The sequence below is a fragment of the Anomaloglossus baeobatrachus genome, chromosome 2 (genome assembly GCF_048569485.1).
Source record: "Anomaloglossus baeobatrachus isolate aAnoBae1 chromosome 2, aAnoBae1.hap1, whole genome shotgun sequence".
NCBI classification, from domain to species: Eukaryota; Metazoa; Chordata; class Amphibia; order Anura; family Aromobatidae; genus Anomaloglossus; species Anomaloglossus baeobatrachus.
The window spans coordinates 128408031-128423791 of NC_134354.1; the positions used below are offsets into that span (position 1 = coordinate 128408031).

General features: G+C 42.4%; 1 protein-coding gene across 1 annotated transcript in view; it reads left to right on the plus strand.

Moving 5' to 3' along the window:
- SERPINF1 (serpin family F member 1) overlaps positions 1-15761 on the plus strand; it is a 144409-nt gene that overhangs the window by 58213 nt on the left and 70435 nt on the right. Inside the window, exon 2 of the mRNA XM_075335335.1 lies at positions 5748-5830. Coding sequence (XP_075191450.1) covers positions 5756-5830 — 75 coding nt within the window. The 5' untranslated portion in view covers positions 5748-5755. The remainder of the gene's footprint in view (positions 1-5747; positions 5831-15761) is intronic.

Here is a 15761-nt window from a genome sequence, read left to right on the forward strand (position 1 = left end):
CTAAAATAGTTTTCTCATTTTTCCAGCTTATTGTTATGTAATAACCAGCTATAAAAATTGTGTAAAGGAAATTGTGCATTTTAGTCTAAGGGCGGCTTTGCACGTTGCAACATCGCACGTGCGATGTCGGTGGGGTCAAATCGAAAGTGACGCACATCCGGCGTCACTTTCAACATCGTAGTGTGTAAATCCTAGATGATACGATTAACGAGTGCAAAAGCGTCGTTATCATATCATCGGTGTAGGCGCCGACTTTTTCATAATTACGCTGCCGCAACAGGTACGATGTTGTTCCTCGTTCCTGCGGCAGCACACATCGCTGTGTATAAAGCCGCAGGAGCGAGGAACATCACCTTACCTGCCTCTGGTGGCTATACAAAGGAAAAAGGTGGGCGGGATGTTTACATCCTGCTCATCTCCGCCCCTCCGCTTTGATTGGCCGCATGCCGTGTGACGTCGCTGTGACGTTGTACGACCCTCCCCCTTAGGAAGCGGGACGCCGGCCACAGCGACGTCGCAGGACAGGTGAGTGCATGTGAAGCTGGCGTAGCAATAATGTTCGCTACGCCAGGAATCACAAGATATCGCTGCTGCGACGGGGGCGGGGACTATCACGTGCGACATCGCAGCATCGGCTTGCGATGTCGCAACGTGCAAAGCCCGCCTAAGTGTATAACTGACTTAAAGGCTATGGACACCTTGACATTGAAAAAATGATTTGTAAATATCTTAGTTGTTTCAGACTGCAATCTTCATGTCTTTGTAGACCCGCAGCCTGCTCCTCTTCTTTCATTTTCAGGTCCCTTGGAATATAGTTTACATCCTGATCCAGGTTTTCTGCTGTCGGAGTGTCCCTCCCAGTAATACAGGATGGGTGTGAGATTTGTGTGTCTCTTGCAGTAATATAGGCTGGATGTGAGGTCTGTGTATCCAGAGTACTATTTTAATAAGATCATATATCAGCATAGCTTATATGCTGTACTTACTGTATTTGCTCTTTATGTGATTTCCTCCTTTTTTATAGCTTGTTCTATCTTACTTTGCTGATACTGAACATGTTTTTTTCCTGTCCACATTGCAGACTTGTGTATACCCCAACCCCCTCCATACTGCTATATCTAAGGACACATTCACACATCCTTGTGTCATGGTTTGAGTACGGATTGTGAATAACGGAAAGGCTGAGAGTTTCCTGACCCAAACTTGCCAGCCTCATAGACAGGAGACCAGCTGCCAGTCCATGAATCACATTCCGAGACACAACGATGTGTGAATGAAAACTGGAAGAAGAGAGGGTAGATGCAAACAGGGTCTTCAGAACCTGGAGCAGGAGCTCCCTTGGATTTTGTAATATTTTTACAGCCCAGTCAGATATAAGACTTACAGACACTCTTCAGCACCAAAATGAAATTTTTTAATGAAGACTATTTACAAGAAGGAAGACGGTTGCTTAGCTTAGCATTTAAGACGCAAGAGTAAAAAATAAAAAAGTAAAATCTGTGTGAAAGTATGCTTTGCTTTTAAGAAATACATTTCTCAAGTTTTTGCATGTTAAACTGGCTACCGGTATACGTATTATGCAATAATGGCTGAAGGACTGAGTAAGCCATTTATTTTGTAATTTCTCTTCTCCGTTGACGAGGTATTAGTTTGTAAAGTGTAGGTTATAATTTAAGTTCAATGGGATGTGACCACAAATTCTCCTCTAGGGGCGTGTACTTGAAAAAGAAGACAATCAACCTAGATGAGCTTAGAGCAGGATTCTCCTGTGTGAGACATGTAATGATAGATAGATAGCCCTGATCTCTACAGCTAATGTGTAGAGTGGAGCAAAATTGATTGTGATATTTATCACCTCTAGCTTTCTGCAGTCAGTGTGGGGGTGGGGGAATACAGTAAGGCCTGTTTCACACGTCAGTGAAAAACATAGACGTTTTTCACTGATGTGTAAAAGACGGTTATGTCCCTCTGTGTTCAGTGATTCACGGCACACGTCGGTTGTCCATGTGCAATCCGTGATACGTGCTCCATTATCCGTGATTGCACATGGACGTATACTCACCTGTCCCCGCTCCTACTGTCCGTGGTGCTGAACTCTTTGGCTGTGCTGTGTTTCCGCCCCCGCTGCAGCTACTCCCGGGTCGGCTGTTCCTGCATACATGAATATGTATGAGAATAAGCAGCCGGCTCTGAAGCAAAGGCAGCAGAGGCTGGAAATAACAGCACTGGAGAAGGTGAGTTTAAAATGCTTTTTATTTTCAATGTCCATGTTGTTCTGTTAAATGTTTCACGGACCACACCATAGTGTGGTCCGTGGGACATCAGTGATGCCAGAAAAAAAAAGACATCTCCGTGTGGCAACCCGGACACGCGTGTATGCCGCACGAAGACACAGTTAGTGAAAAATCACTGATTTATCAGCAGACCCATTGATTATAATGGGCTTGCGTATGTCAGGGATTCTGGTACGTATAAAAACTAGCACATACGTACAAGAGTCACTGACGTGTGAAAGAGGCCTAAGGTGGATTGTGATTACAAACACTTTCACATTTCATCTCTCTGCAGTCAGTACTTTCTCTTCCCCATGCTGGCTGCTTTGAGATGAAAGATTGAAGTGTTTACAATCACAGTCAGCTCTGGTATAGTCTACAGAGGACCCGCAGAGATCAGGGCTGAAAGAAGGCCTGTCTTTAAGTCTATGGCTCAGACAGGAAAAAGCCTGCTCTGAGCTTATCTAGGGGCTTGTTCTTTTTCCCCCAGTATGATTCCTCCTGCTTATGATTGGTCAACGTCATGCAGGGGAAAAAGTATGTTTCCAGATAACCACAACTGACATTACCAGAGATTCTTATCATAAATTATAACCTGAAAATTACAAGCGAATAGCTGAGCAATAGAGGGGAGGAATAAGCAAAAATGTAAACTGTAATTTATTGAGATCTGCAACTGCTTTTTCATGATATATTCAGATTAAAATGCTAAAGCTCCTGAAAGGTCCTCTTTAAGGTTCAGTCTGCTCCCTTCACCTCCTCCTAGAACCTCAACAATGATTGAAAGCCACTGTGATATCTGACATATCTATTTTAATTTAGCCAGTTACAAGCTGCACTACCACGCACAGACACTTGTGTGTAAAAACCCCAGACACCAGCGGTAGGTTTGGTTGAGGGTCACCATCTCCTCCTTCCCCAGACACAGGGTTTCCCTTCCCATCTCTTTTGCTGTTCGCTTGATACTTCCCTTACACTGTTTACATCCAGCCGTCATTGTAGGGGATAGCAGTTGACCTGTGGGATGTCAGGTGTTGGATCCATACCGATCTTATATTGATGATCTATCCTGATGGTAAGTGATCAATATAAAAGTGGTGGAAAACCAGTTTAAAAGTAATAGAATACGCCACATGCAGCAATCTCATAGTTCCGCCTCTTACTTTGCCGCATTGGCAACCTTTATTTGTACTACTATAAATGTCTCACCAATTTATTTTCTGGCATTTTAACAAAACAGAAACCTGACAACTTCTAGGAGGGTCTAATGGTCTCACAAGTTCGCAGATAAAAAAAATAAGAATATTGATCAGATCCATTATTCAGCAGAACCCACAAAACGATTACATCTGTAAGTCATTGTCTATGGAGAGTTTGTATTCTCATATCCAGAACTGTATAGGTTTCGCTTTTAATCTATTTGTTCTATTGTTTTCTGGCTGTTTACTCATTTCCAGCAGGAAAGCACAAGATCAATATATCTTTCTTTTCACCTCTGTATAGCTGCCAGGAGCTCACACTAATTTGCCTTGTATTACATTACCCATGTATAACAGAAGGAAAGTTGGAAACAATCTTCAAAAGCGATCTTAATTCCATCCTTAAGAAATTGGTATTGTCATCCTTTTTTGTATCCTCCTTGTAAATTTATGTAATGAAAGTCCACATTAAAATTTTTTTGGAAGAAACTCAATGGGCTTAGAAGCAGGAGATGTGTTACCATTAGATGCATTTCCTTAGAAATTTCAGGACCATTAAAATCTGCATTGGTGCAACATTGTCTTTTTTTTAACTGTCCAAACTGACATTCAATTGTCAAAACTCCTAAACAGGGCCTGGACAAGGTGTTTTGGTGCCCTAGGCAGATATGGCAAATGTTGCCCCTCTTCCACTTCCAATAACCAAACATACAAACCACCTGTTAAGTGGCCTTACACTATGAGTATATATTCTTTCTTTATTTGAATATTTACTTAATTAGATTTTTTTTTAAATAAATTATTTATTCACCCCAAGCTTATACCAGGGTGCACCCCTCTCAAAGTTTCGTCATCCTGCCTGCCTTTCCCTCCGATTTTACCTCTTCTTTAAATAAAAAGAAGAGTTCTGGAAGCTCCGCAGTAAATCTACCCCCTCTTCACCACCTCACCACTTACTTCAGTGGATGTCCAGGAAGCTGAACATTTATCCTGTTGAAGGATGGTATGGACACTGGGCCATGGATGCTCCGCACTCCTTCACCAGAGAGAGTCAGTGTGTAGGTCTTCAGGTGAGGTGTTTGACAATATTTTCTTCGAGTTGGTGTCCAACACTTCGCAGCTGGTCTCCATAGTAGATGCAGTAGACAATCATGTGACACCGGAGTACTCTTAAAACCCAAAACTTGAACAGTTTATTTTCCTTTTCACCGTTATGATTTACATGGTCTTATTCCTGACAATTCTCCGGTTACTGTTTCTTTGGAGTACTCTCACTCGACCTCTCCCTGATATCTTGAAACTAGTCCTGTCTCTGTTCACTCACTCTTCTTCTCACCACTGTCCGCTTCTGGTCCCCGATGACTGTGGAAAAATAGCTTTTGGCTTAAATTTGGCTATGAATATTCATCCCAAGACTACACTATTTCACAGTTGGTGTTCACAATGGAAGGGGGCATTTAATGGTCTTTACGAATGTGATGTCCTCCTAATATATTTTGGGCATTATGGAATCACAGTTAACACAAAGGAATCTAGTAAGGTTTCTTGATTGACCATCTAAAATAGAAAACAATTCAAATCCACCATTCTCTCCTCACTTAAGATCTGTCAATGGGAAAATATAGGAAAGGTTTGACCATCTTTCCTCTTGTGTGTATGGCCAGCTTTTTATAGGAACATTGAGATGATGATCCAAAAATAAAAAACAACATGAGCAGCCATTGTTTCCTTAGATTGGATGAAACAAAATGTTGTATTTTCATTGTTTGGTGACAGATTACTTTTTAATGTATTTTGTCTCATTTCTTCAGCATTATAAAGATTTCTGTATTAGACATTAAATCTATTGATTATTTTTTAACATTACTATAATCACTATTATGTCAGCCTTATATATTCTGATAAAAAGTTTTAAATATATTATTTTTATGGGCCCAGAAAGTTTCTAATATAACAGAACAAGGGCACCTCCATAGCTTCATAAGACCATGTTAAGTCCAAGGGGTATCCAAGCCCATAATCATCAATAAATCATTAAAGGGTTGGCCTTGGCCACATTATTATTGTTTCCTCAAATGTGCTGGAAACACGACTATAAAGCACATCCTAATATAGTTATTACAGGATCAGTGCATATGTTATCCTATAGGATGGTGGTCTATTATTTAAACAGTGGCTTAAAATACTCATCACTTTATTGTATATTATGATGAAAGAATATTATGTATTTATGGCTGTTGTTCACCTTTGATCTTTATTGTAATGTCTTTAACAGGTCTCACCATGAAGAATTACTTAATTTTTCTTCTTGCATCAACCATTTTCTCCTTCACCAGCTCCCAAGATGCTGCAGAGGAGGTGAGAAACTTTCCTGTTTACAAGCAATAAATATTTTGAATGTTAGAATTGTAAATGAATACAAAGTAACAAAAATGTAATCAAATCACTGACTCAATGCAGTGGAATGGAAGGTGACACATATGGGCTTTACATGCTGTGTGTAAAAGATGCCAACTCAATATATAGTTAGAGGAAATATGCCAACCTAATGTAAGGTTGGAAGAAATATGCCAACCCAATGTAAGGTTGGAAGAAATATGCCAACCCAATGTAAGGTTAGAAGAAATATGCCAACCCAATGTAAGGTTGGAAGAAATATGCCAACCCAATGTAAGGTTAGAAGAAATATGCCAACCCAATGTAAGGTTAGAAGAAATATGCCAACCCAATGTAAGGTTGGAAGAAATATGCCAACCCAATGTAAGGTTGGAAGAAATATGCCAACCCAATGTAAGGTTAGAAGAAATATGCCAACCCAATGTAAGGTTAGAAGAAATATGCCAACCCAATGTAAGGTTGGAAGAAATATGCCAACCCAATGTAAGGTTGGAAGAAATATGCCAACCCAATGTAAGGTTGGAAGAAATATGCCAACCCAATGTAAGGTTAGAAGAAATATGCCAACCCAATGTAAGGTTAGAAGAAATATGCCAACCCAATGTAAGGTTAGAAGAAATATGCCAACCCAATGTAAGGTTAGAAGAAATATGCCAACCCAATGTAAGGTTGGAAGACACAAGCCAACCCAAAATTTGGTGGAAGAAACATGCTAACACAATGTATAGTTAGAAGAAATATGTCAACCCAATGTATGGATAGAATTAGTGATGGGCAAACCTGAACTGTCAAGTTGGGGGTCTGTACCGGACACCTAGTGTCAGTGCACCAATCCCCGAACATGGACTTCTCAGGGAAGTTCGTGTTACTGTTCAGGTTTGGCCGCCGGGGGTAAAGATTAAAAAAAAAGATGCAAAATGTGGATTAAAGCAGGACAATTATACTTACCAAGTTTCATGTCTGGCTGTTACACAGTTTCTAGGTCCAATTATTAAAGTTTATGAAAATTCACTGCATCAATCGCCCACCCTCTGTGACAGCATCTGTGATTGTTTGCAGTCAGATTACCAGCGTGCCAATGTCTCTGATTGGTTGCCCGCACACAAGCTGTCTGGGTCCCCGAAGTGGAGTGTAAAAAAAATAAATATTTGGAAAAAATGGTTTAGGGTCCCCCATATTTTGATACCAAATGCAGATAAAGCAGACAGCTGGAAGCTGCAAGCCCCAGCTGCCGCTATGTGCATTATCTTGACTGTGTATCAAAATATGAGGGATCCCATTTTGTTAATTATTTAAATAAATAATTTAACAAAAAACAGCGTGGTGTCAGAAAACCTGGCACAAAAATGCACCAAAAATGCAATGTGGTTTTGACGTGTTTTTCTGCCATGAGATGCAGATTTGGTGCAGTGATTTGTTGCAGTAAACTGCTTCTTCTGGCAGCTAAATGCACAAAAAATGCAATGTGGTTTTAATGTGTTTTTGACATGTTTTTCTGCCAGGAGATGCAGATTTGATGCAGAAATTTCTGCAACCAAATATTCAAGGTGCACACATAGCTTAAGCCGGTAATCCGGTATAGAGTTCACCTGAGGTGTAGAGTGTAGAGGTAATCCAGTGAAGAGTTCACAGCTGGGGTACAGTGAGAACCACCAGCTGTGACCTTAGGTGAACTCCCTGAAATCACTGCTTTTACAGCTGCAGCTCCATGAGGGTGTCCCTAATGCTGCATTGCTAAGTCAGATATTCTAATGTGACCACAGACTGCAAGCTCAGATGTAGCAGAGCTGTGATCATTCTGGAACATCGTGTTTGTGGATTACTTGAGACATGCAGTGGTGTTTTGGGAGTTAATAAATAGGAGAAAGAGGGTGTTTTTTTGTTTTAAATGAAGTATTGTTCTTTGTGTTATTTATTTTTACTTACGATTAGTAATGGGGGTATCTCATAGACCCTTACCCATTACTAACTTCAAGCTTGATGACAGCTGTGATTGTCACCACGATAAGACAGACTCTTTTGGCAGGTCTCTTCTCTACTCTTACCTGTTAAAAATGTATCTTTATTTATTTTTCTTTACGAGAATTTGTCACATACATTTTTTTAAACTAATTGAAACCAGATTGAGATAATTTTTACAATCTGCATTTCTGATTGCAGATTATTGTATTCTGTTTTTTTCTTTTTTAAGTATTAGGTTACTAGAATATCCCCTTTAAGATGGGCAAATAAAACTTATTGCAGGCAGACAGGCAGCAGTTAGTAGGGTTGAACTTGTGGTAGTATTTAGTAGTTTGCAGGCAGGCATCAGACAGAGGCAGTCTCCAACCTCTTGGTTGCACGAGCAAGGAGGGGAGCACAAGAAGTGTAGTGGGTGGGTGGGCAAATGTGAGGTCGAATGGGGAATGGGAGGTTAGATAGGATGGGTGGGGGATGGGGATGTGGGTGGATCGGGACACGCACTACATCACTTTTGGGCCCTCAACCCCTGCATATAATTTGATGTAATGGTCCGGGGCGTGCTGGCAGTTTAGGAATAAAGGGCGGGCTGGCAGTGTCTGACGTCCCTGATGTCAGACATGGCCAGCCTCCTCTGCTGCAGCCATACTATGTAAGTAGCTGCGGCTGTAACTGGGGCCCCAGTGCTTAATAAACCAAAGTAATTACCCCAGGCCCTAGCGTGCCACCCAGTCTGCCAGGCCGTGCATAAAGTGCAGGATACCTCACCCAGTCTAGCCCCACCCTCTCTGCTTCTGCTCACCGGGTTCCATACATGAGTAATGGCAGTAAAGCCCTTATGGCGGCACTGATGTCTGCGAATTGTATGTGTGCATGTCTTACGACTGATCACACAGAGACAAACAAACCAGGGAACATAATAATCAGATTTAATTTGCCAGCCAGCCCCTTGTATTATGTACAGTATATTCGTATAGAGTAGTAAGGCATATAGTAATGGTGAGCCAAAATATTAAAACCCTTTTTTCTTTGTAATGTGAAGGTTCACCCTCATGAGCGTAAAACAGCTTGTCAGGGTTTGGATTAACAAAAAACTTTGGAGGTGACCTGTTATATCTGGAGTCAAGAGGTTAGCAGCAAATCCTTTAGAGGGGTTGACGATTTTCTTTATTTTTGCCCTTCACGACATCCATTGTACATGTACAGTGCAAGTTAGAAGCGGGTATATGCAGCGGTCTCATGGGGTGAGCCCGCACCATACTCAGCAGGTAATGGCTGTACATTACAGCAAGGACCTGCCTCTAATAACCGTGGGTGGGACAGAGCGTGGGTGGACAACCGTTGGTGGACAGTGGGATTTAACCTGTTAAATCCAACTGTCAAAGTCTGATAGCGGGATTAAACACGTGCAGGCATGTGGGTGCTGATTGGCGTTCCTGTGACATGACTGCGGTTCACTGATAGTTTGCTATGACAGCAGGAGGTCTGCTGAAGACCTCCATGCTTGTCATAGCAGCACTCCTTTGAAACCTGCCCTTGGCCGGGTTTCACAGGAGACTGTAGTTTTCACTATATGCAGTAATACTGTGGCATATAGCACAAGCAATCAGATGATCGCAGCTTCAAGTCCCATAAGGCAACTAACAAGAACAGTAAAAAGTAAGAAATAAAGTTTTAAACAAGATGAAAAAAACATATGTGGTTTCACTGCGTTCAGGAAAGTCCGATTTATCAAAATCTAAAAATAACATGATTGGTACTCACTGTAAACAAAAACAAAGTAAAGAATGCTAAAATTGTGGGGTTTTTTTGTCTCTGCAATACCACAAAAAAAGCTGTAACAAGGGATCAAAACGTCATACAAGTGCATCTCAATAAATTAGAGTATCATCAAAAATTTAATTTTATTGCAGTAATGCAATACAAAAAGGGAAACACATTTATTATATAGAGTCATTACACACAGAGTGATCTATTTCAAGTGTTTATTTCTGTTAATGTTGATGATTATGGCTTACAGCCAATAAAAAGCCAAAAGTCAGAAAATTTGAATATTTACCACAAAACACCTGCAAAGGCTTCCTAAGCATTTAAAATTGTCCCTTAGTCTGGTTCAGTAGGCTACACAATCATGAGGAAGACAGACATCTGATTCAACAGATGTCCAGAAGGCAGCTATTGACACACTCCACAAGGAGGGTAAACCACAAACGGTCATTGTTAAAGAAGCTGGCTGTCCACAAAGTGCTGTATCCAAGCATATTAATGGAAAGTTGAGGATGGAAAAAGTGTAGTAGAAAAAGGTGAACACGCAACTGGGATAACTGCAACCTTGAAAGGATTGTTAAGAAAAGGCTATTCAAAAATTTGGGGGAGATTCACAAGGAGTGGACTGCTGCTGGAGTCAGTGCTTCAAGAACCACCACACACAGACGTATCCAGGATATGGGCTACAAGTGTCGCATACCTTGTGTCAAGCCACTCATGACCAATAGACAACACCAGAAGCGTCTTACCTGGGCCAAGGAGAAAAATAACTGGACTGGTGCTCAGTGGTCCAAGGTGTTGTTTTCAGATGAAAATAAATTTTGCATTTTATTTGGAAATCCAGGTCCCAGAGTCTGGAGGAAGAGTGGAGAGGCCACAATCCAAGCTTCTTGAGGTCTAGTGTGAAGTTTCCACAATCAGTGATGGTTTGGGGAGCCATGTCATCTGCTGGTGTAGGTCCACTGTATTTTATCAAGACCAAAGTCAGCGCAGCCATCTACCAGGAAATTTTAGAGCACTTCATGCTTCCTTTTGCCGACAAGATTTTTGGAGATGGAAATGTTATTTTCCAGCAGGACTTGGCACCTGTCCACACTGCCAAAAGTACCAATTCCTCTTTTAATAACCATAGTATCACTGTGCTTGATTGGCCAGCAAACTCGCCTGACCTAAACCCCATAGAGAGTCTATGGGGTATTGTCAAGAGGAGGATGACAGTACACCAGACCTCACAATGCAGACGAGCTGAAGGCTCCTATCAAAGCAACCTGGGATTCCATAACACCTCAGCCGTGCCACAGGCTGATCACCTCCATGCCACACCGCATTGATGCAGTAATTCATGCAAAAGGAGCCCCAGCCAAGTATTGAGGGCATTTACTGTACATTCTTCTCAGTAGGTGCCAATATTTCTGAGTTTAAATCATTTTTTCAGTTAGTCTTATATAATATTCTAATTTTCTGAGATAATGACTTTTGAATTTTCATTGGCTGTAAGCAATAATCATCAACATTAACAGAAATAAACACTTGAAATAGATCACTCTGTGTGTAATGACTCTATATAATATATGCGTTTCCCTTTTTGTATTGAATTACTGTAATAAATTAACTTTTTGATGATATTCTAATTTATTGAGATGCACTTGTAACTATCCCAAAATGGTATCAGTTAAACCCTACAAAAAAAAAAGCTGTTACTCGGTTCCATTGACTGAAAGAGGAAAGCGATATTGGTGTTGGAAAAGACCCAACCTCCAATTTGTTTTTGTATTTTTTCCAAACTTCTGATTTTTTTTTTCACCACTAAAATAATAAAAAAAAACCCTGTACATGTTTGGTATTGCCGTAATCACACTGATGAGGAGAATCATATTGCCAGGTCATTTTTACCTCTAAATAAACACCATAAAAACAATGCCCGAAAAACCATGAGAATTGTGTTTTTCTCACAATTTCTCCGGATTTGGATTTTTTTCCCCCTGTTTTCCAGTACACTATGTAGTAAACTGAATGGTGTCATTCAAAAGTACATCTCATCCCACAAAAAATAAATTGAAATATGTCTATGTGCGCCGAAAAAGTTATGGCTCTGGGAAGAAGAGGAGGAAAAAAACAAAAAAGCAAAAAGGTAAATTGGCCACATCGCAAAGGGGCTGACAAATGTTTTGAGGGCATGATTTTTTGGCACTTTCTCTTCCATTGTGAAGCACCACCTGTTTGTTAGTATAGTCTTCCTCACAGACTGCACAGCTGCTGTTCTCAACATGGTGATTGATGGAGGAGCATGTGACCAGACATGTCTATCAGCCTCCCTTATGTGTTTTTCTTAATTGATGGCTGATGGACAAGTCTGGTCACATGCTCTTTCTTCACTTACCATTTTGAGAATAGAAGCTGTGCAATCTGTGAGGAAAAACTTGTAATATTTATATATTAGTCAATGCCCCACTTAATTTCCCCAATGCGTATTTGTTAAAATGAAAATAAAGTGAACAACCCCTTTAAGTCTGCAAGTTGTGAGGAGAGAGTGGTTGGACTTGTTTTTCCCAGCATATCCCATAGATGCTTGATTAGATGGAGTTTGTAAGACAAATCATCACCTTGGAATCTGACATATGCCCCAAACCATTCTGGGCCAATTCTTGAGCAGTATGTTAGGCGGTAATATGATTGAAAGTGGTCATGGCCCGTAAGGAACACTATTGGGCTCACAGAAAAAGTAAAAAAAAAAAATAATTAAAACTTATATTTTTATTATACTTTTCTTTAAAAAAAAAATATGCACATCATATGCACTTGTGATACAACACGTTGAGTATCACAAGTGCATTTGATGTGTAATTTTATTTTTTTAAAACAAATTATAATAAAAGTATAAGTTTTTATTAGACTGGCTTGCAAAGTCTCCTTAAGGAGAATAGTGTTCCCCCGTGGTCCCCACAATGCTTCTCATGAGCCAGATCAGACACCCCATACTTTGCACTGACGAGGGGCTAGCACGACGAAACACCGTGTCTGCAAATTGGGATTCTGATCTGGCATAAATCCTAAGGCAAGCTTTGCACGTTGCGACATCGCAAGCCAATGCTGCGATGTCGAGCGCGATAGTCCCCGCCCCCGTCGCAGCAGCGATATCTTCTGATTCCTGGCGTAGCGAACATTATCGCTACGCCAGCTTCACATGCAGTCACCTGTCGTGCGACGTCGCTCTGGCCTGCGTCCCGCCTCCTTCCTAAGGGGGCGGGCCGTAAAACGTCAGAGCGACGTCACACGGCAGGCAGCCAATCAAAGCGGATGGGCGGAGATGAGCAGGATGTAAACATCCCGCCCACCTTCTTCCTTCCGTATAGCTGCCGGCGGCAGGTAAGGTGATGTTCCTCGCTCCTACGGCTTCATACACAGCGATGTGTGCTGCCGCAGGAACGAGGAACAACATCGTACCTGTCGCGGCAGCGTAATGTTGAAAAAGTCGGAGCCTACACCGATGATACGATAACAACGCTTTTGCGCTCGTTAATCATATCATCCAGGATTTACACACTACGATGTCGAAAGTGACGTCGGATGTGCGTCACTTTCAATTTGACCCCACCGACCTCGCACGTGCGATGTTGCAACGTGCAAAGCCGCCCTAAGTCATATGCAAAGGATTGTTAAAAATCCACTTTTGACTTTTAGGATCGCTACTTCCAATAGGTGGTGTTTGTCTCCTTTCCTGAAGACACAATTTGAATATTAGTTTTTGGGAATTTTTCTGTGAGCCCAATAATAGTTTAAAAAAACAAAACAAAACAAAACAAAAAAACCCTTATCTTACACGCGGTGAAAAAACAGTAAGGAACACTATTGCTATTTAGTGGTGCGATTGATTTGTAACAATGTTTAGATAGGTAGTATGTCGAACACCTTTTTATCATGGACAACACTGACCGTTTGTGCTTCAGTAGATTGAAGTGGCCGCAGGTCTGACCGCGGCTGAGTTCCCATAATCTGCGCCAACAAAATCCCCACGCTCAGATTTTATGTAAGGGTACATTTCTTTACTGGTAAACATCTCAATGACACACGCAGCTGGCTTAGCAGCACACATAACCAGGGTTTGCTATCCGGGTCTTCAACTTCAGAAGCGCGGCGCAGAACACAAACAAAACAGCAATGATAAACACGAATTCTGTCCCTGACTTGCTCTATAGGTTATATTACCAGTCCAAAACACAAGGAGGAAGGGCTCCCACGTAGCAGGCCTGGACTCTGGGTAACTGGCGGCGACTCCAAGGGAGAGAAGTGGAAGATCTTCAGCCCTCTCAACAGAGGACTAGCTTACAGTCTCTTGGTACAGAGGAAGGAGACGGTCCGGAGGTCCCTTGAGTCCAGTATCCCGTCTGCAGCAGTTCTGACAATCCCTCACACTTCAGCGATGAGGGCAGTCCGAGGCAGGTCTGTTCAGGTCCAACTCCAGTAGCTCAGTGTCCTTTTCCCGTACTTTTACTTACTGTACAACAAGTGCCTGAGGGAGGGAATCAGATTTTACAGCGCCCACCCCTCGAGCAGTTTCAGCACTTGTCCACAAGGTGGCAGCACCATCCTGTGTAATGTCAGTCTCCATGTCCATTTTAATCACAAAACAGTCAGAGCTGCTCGCCTCATTACAAGATATTCTGTGGAATAAGTCCACATTGGTTAGACATAGTTCCCCATGTGTAGAAATGAGCAAACCCGTGTGTAGCCAAACCATACTTCCACGGGTTTGGACTTGGCCCGAACCACAATGTAAGTCACTGATTGGCAGTGTGAGTGTCTGCTCATATGCAGGCAGCCATAAGTAGATCACTTCCAGGGGGAGGGTGGGCAGTGTTTTTCCATATATTTTTTGGGGGGGTTGCACAGTACATCTAATAACGCTGTTGTTACCCCCGTGTGCAACGTTCAAACACTACAAGCGGCTCGCACTGGCCGAGCACCAAGCGTACCTGAGCACAGTGATGCTGGCGAGAGTGAAGTTCATACGTAAAGTGCCAGAACCCGAACTCTCTTTTTATTTGTTTTCTTCTAAAAAAAAAAGTGGGTGTTTGGCCGAAAACCAAACACTGAACCTCAGGTTCACTCATCTCTAGTTTTGGCTGTTCATGACCCCATCATTGATTTTACTAGCTGTTCTTCCTTGATTCACGTTTGGTAGTTGATAACCTATACATACCCACAGGAGCGGTTTCAGCAGTTGTCCACAAGGTGGCAGCACCATCCTGTGTAATGTCGGTTTCCATGTCCATTTTAATCACAAAACAGTCAGAGCTGCGCGCCTCGTTACATATCCCCCCACTGAAAGGTTGGCAGTCCCTGTCAACATTCACAGGTTCCAAGGCAGCGAGGACTGAGGCTGTGGCAGGGGGAGGCTGAGAAGCGGACCATACATACTGGTCCCTATAAGACTGTCCAGGAGGAACCCCGGCAGTGGTGCGGGTAGTACACAGCAGAGGTTGGTTTCCCTCCACTCTATCACCGGTTACACTCTCTACCTCCGTCAGTTCCCTAGAGGGAGAGCCAGTCTGAGCAGGCGGGTAATCAGTCCCGGAGTCAACAAGGTTACTATGCTGAGTAATATCAATGGTGTCAGTCATGTCAGCAGTGTCATCCTCACCGGGTACTGTGGTCAGGGGGTCAGGCTGGGATCGGCAGGGGCGCAACATATTCCGATGCAAGGTGTGAGAGTTGCCGCTATCTTCGCCCCGGACTCTGTACACATGACCATCTTAGCTCGGAGTTTTCCTTGAGGCTTCTTAATACAAACCAGGACTAGCTGTCCTATTTCTAAGGGTTCTTCCTGTACGGGGAGCAGGTCAGCATGTCTCTGGCTCCGAATTTGTTGGCCTACCAGTCGGTATACAGTTTCCATCTTCTGACGGTGAGTGTGTAGCCAGGATGGATAGGTCCCACCGGTATCTTTTTCAGGACTGGTTAGATTTAGGTCATGGACCCCTTTTCCTGGGCGGCCAAAGAGAAGGGTGTGTGGGGTAAAGCCCGTCACGGAGTGGACTTGATTGTTGTAGGCCCACACTAGATCTGTGAGGAATTGGGGCCATTGGTCTTTCTTGTCATCGGCTAAGGTGCGGATCAACTGGAGTAGAGTCCGGTTAAAGCGTTCACACGCACCATTCCCCTGTGG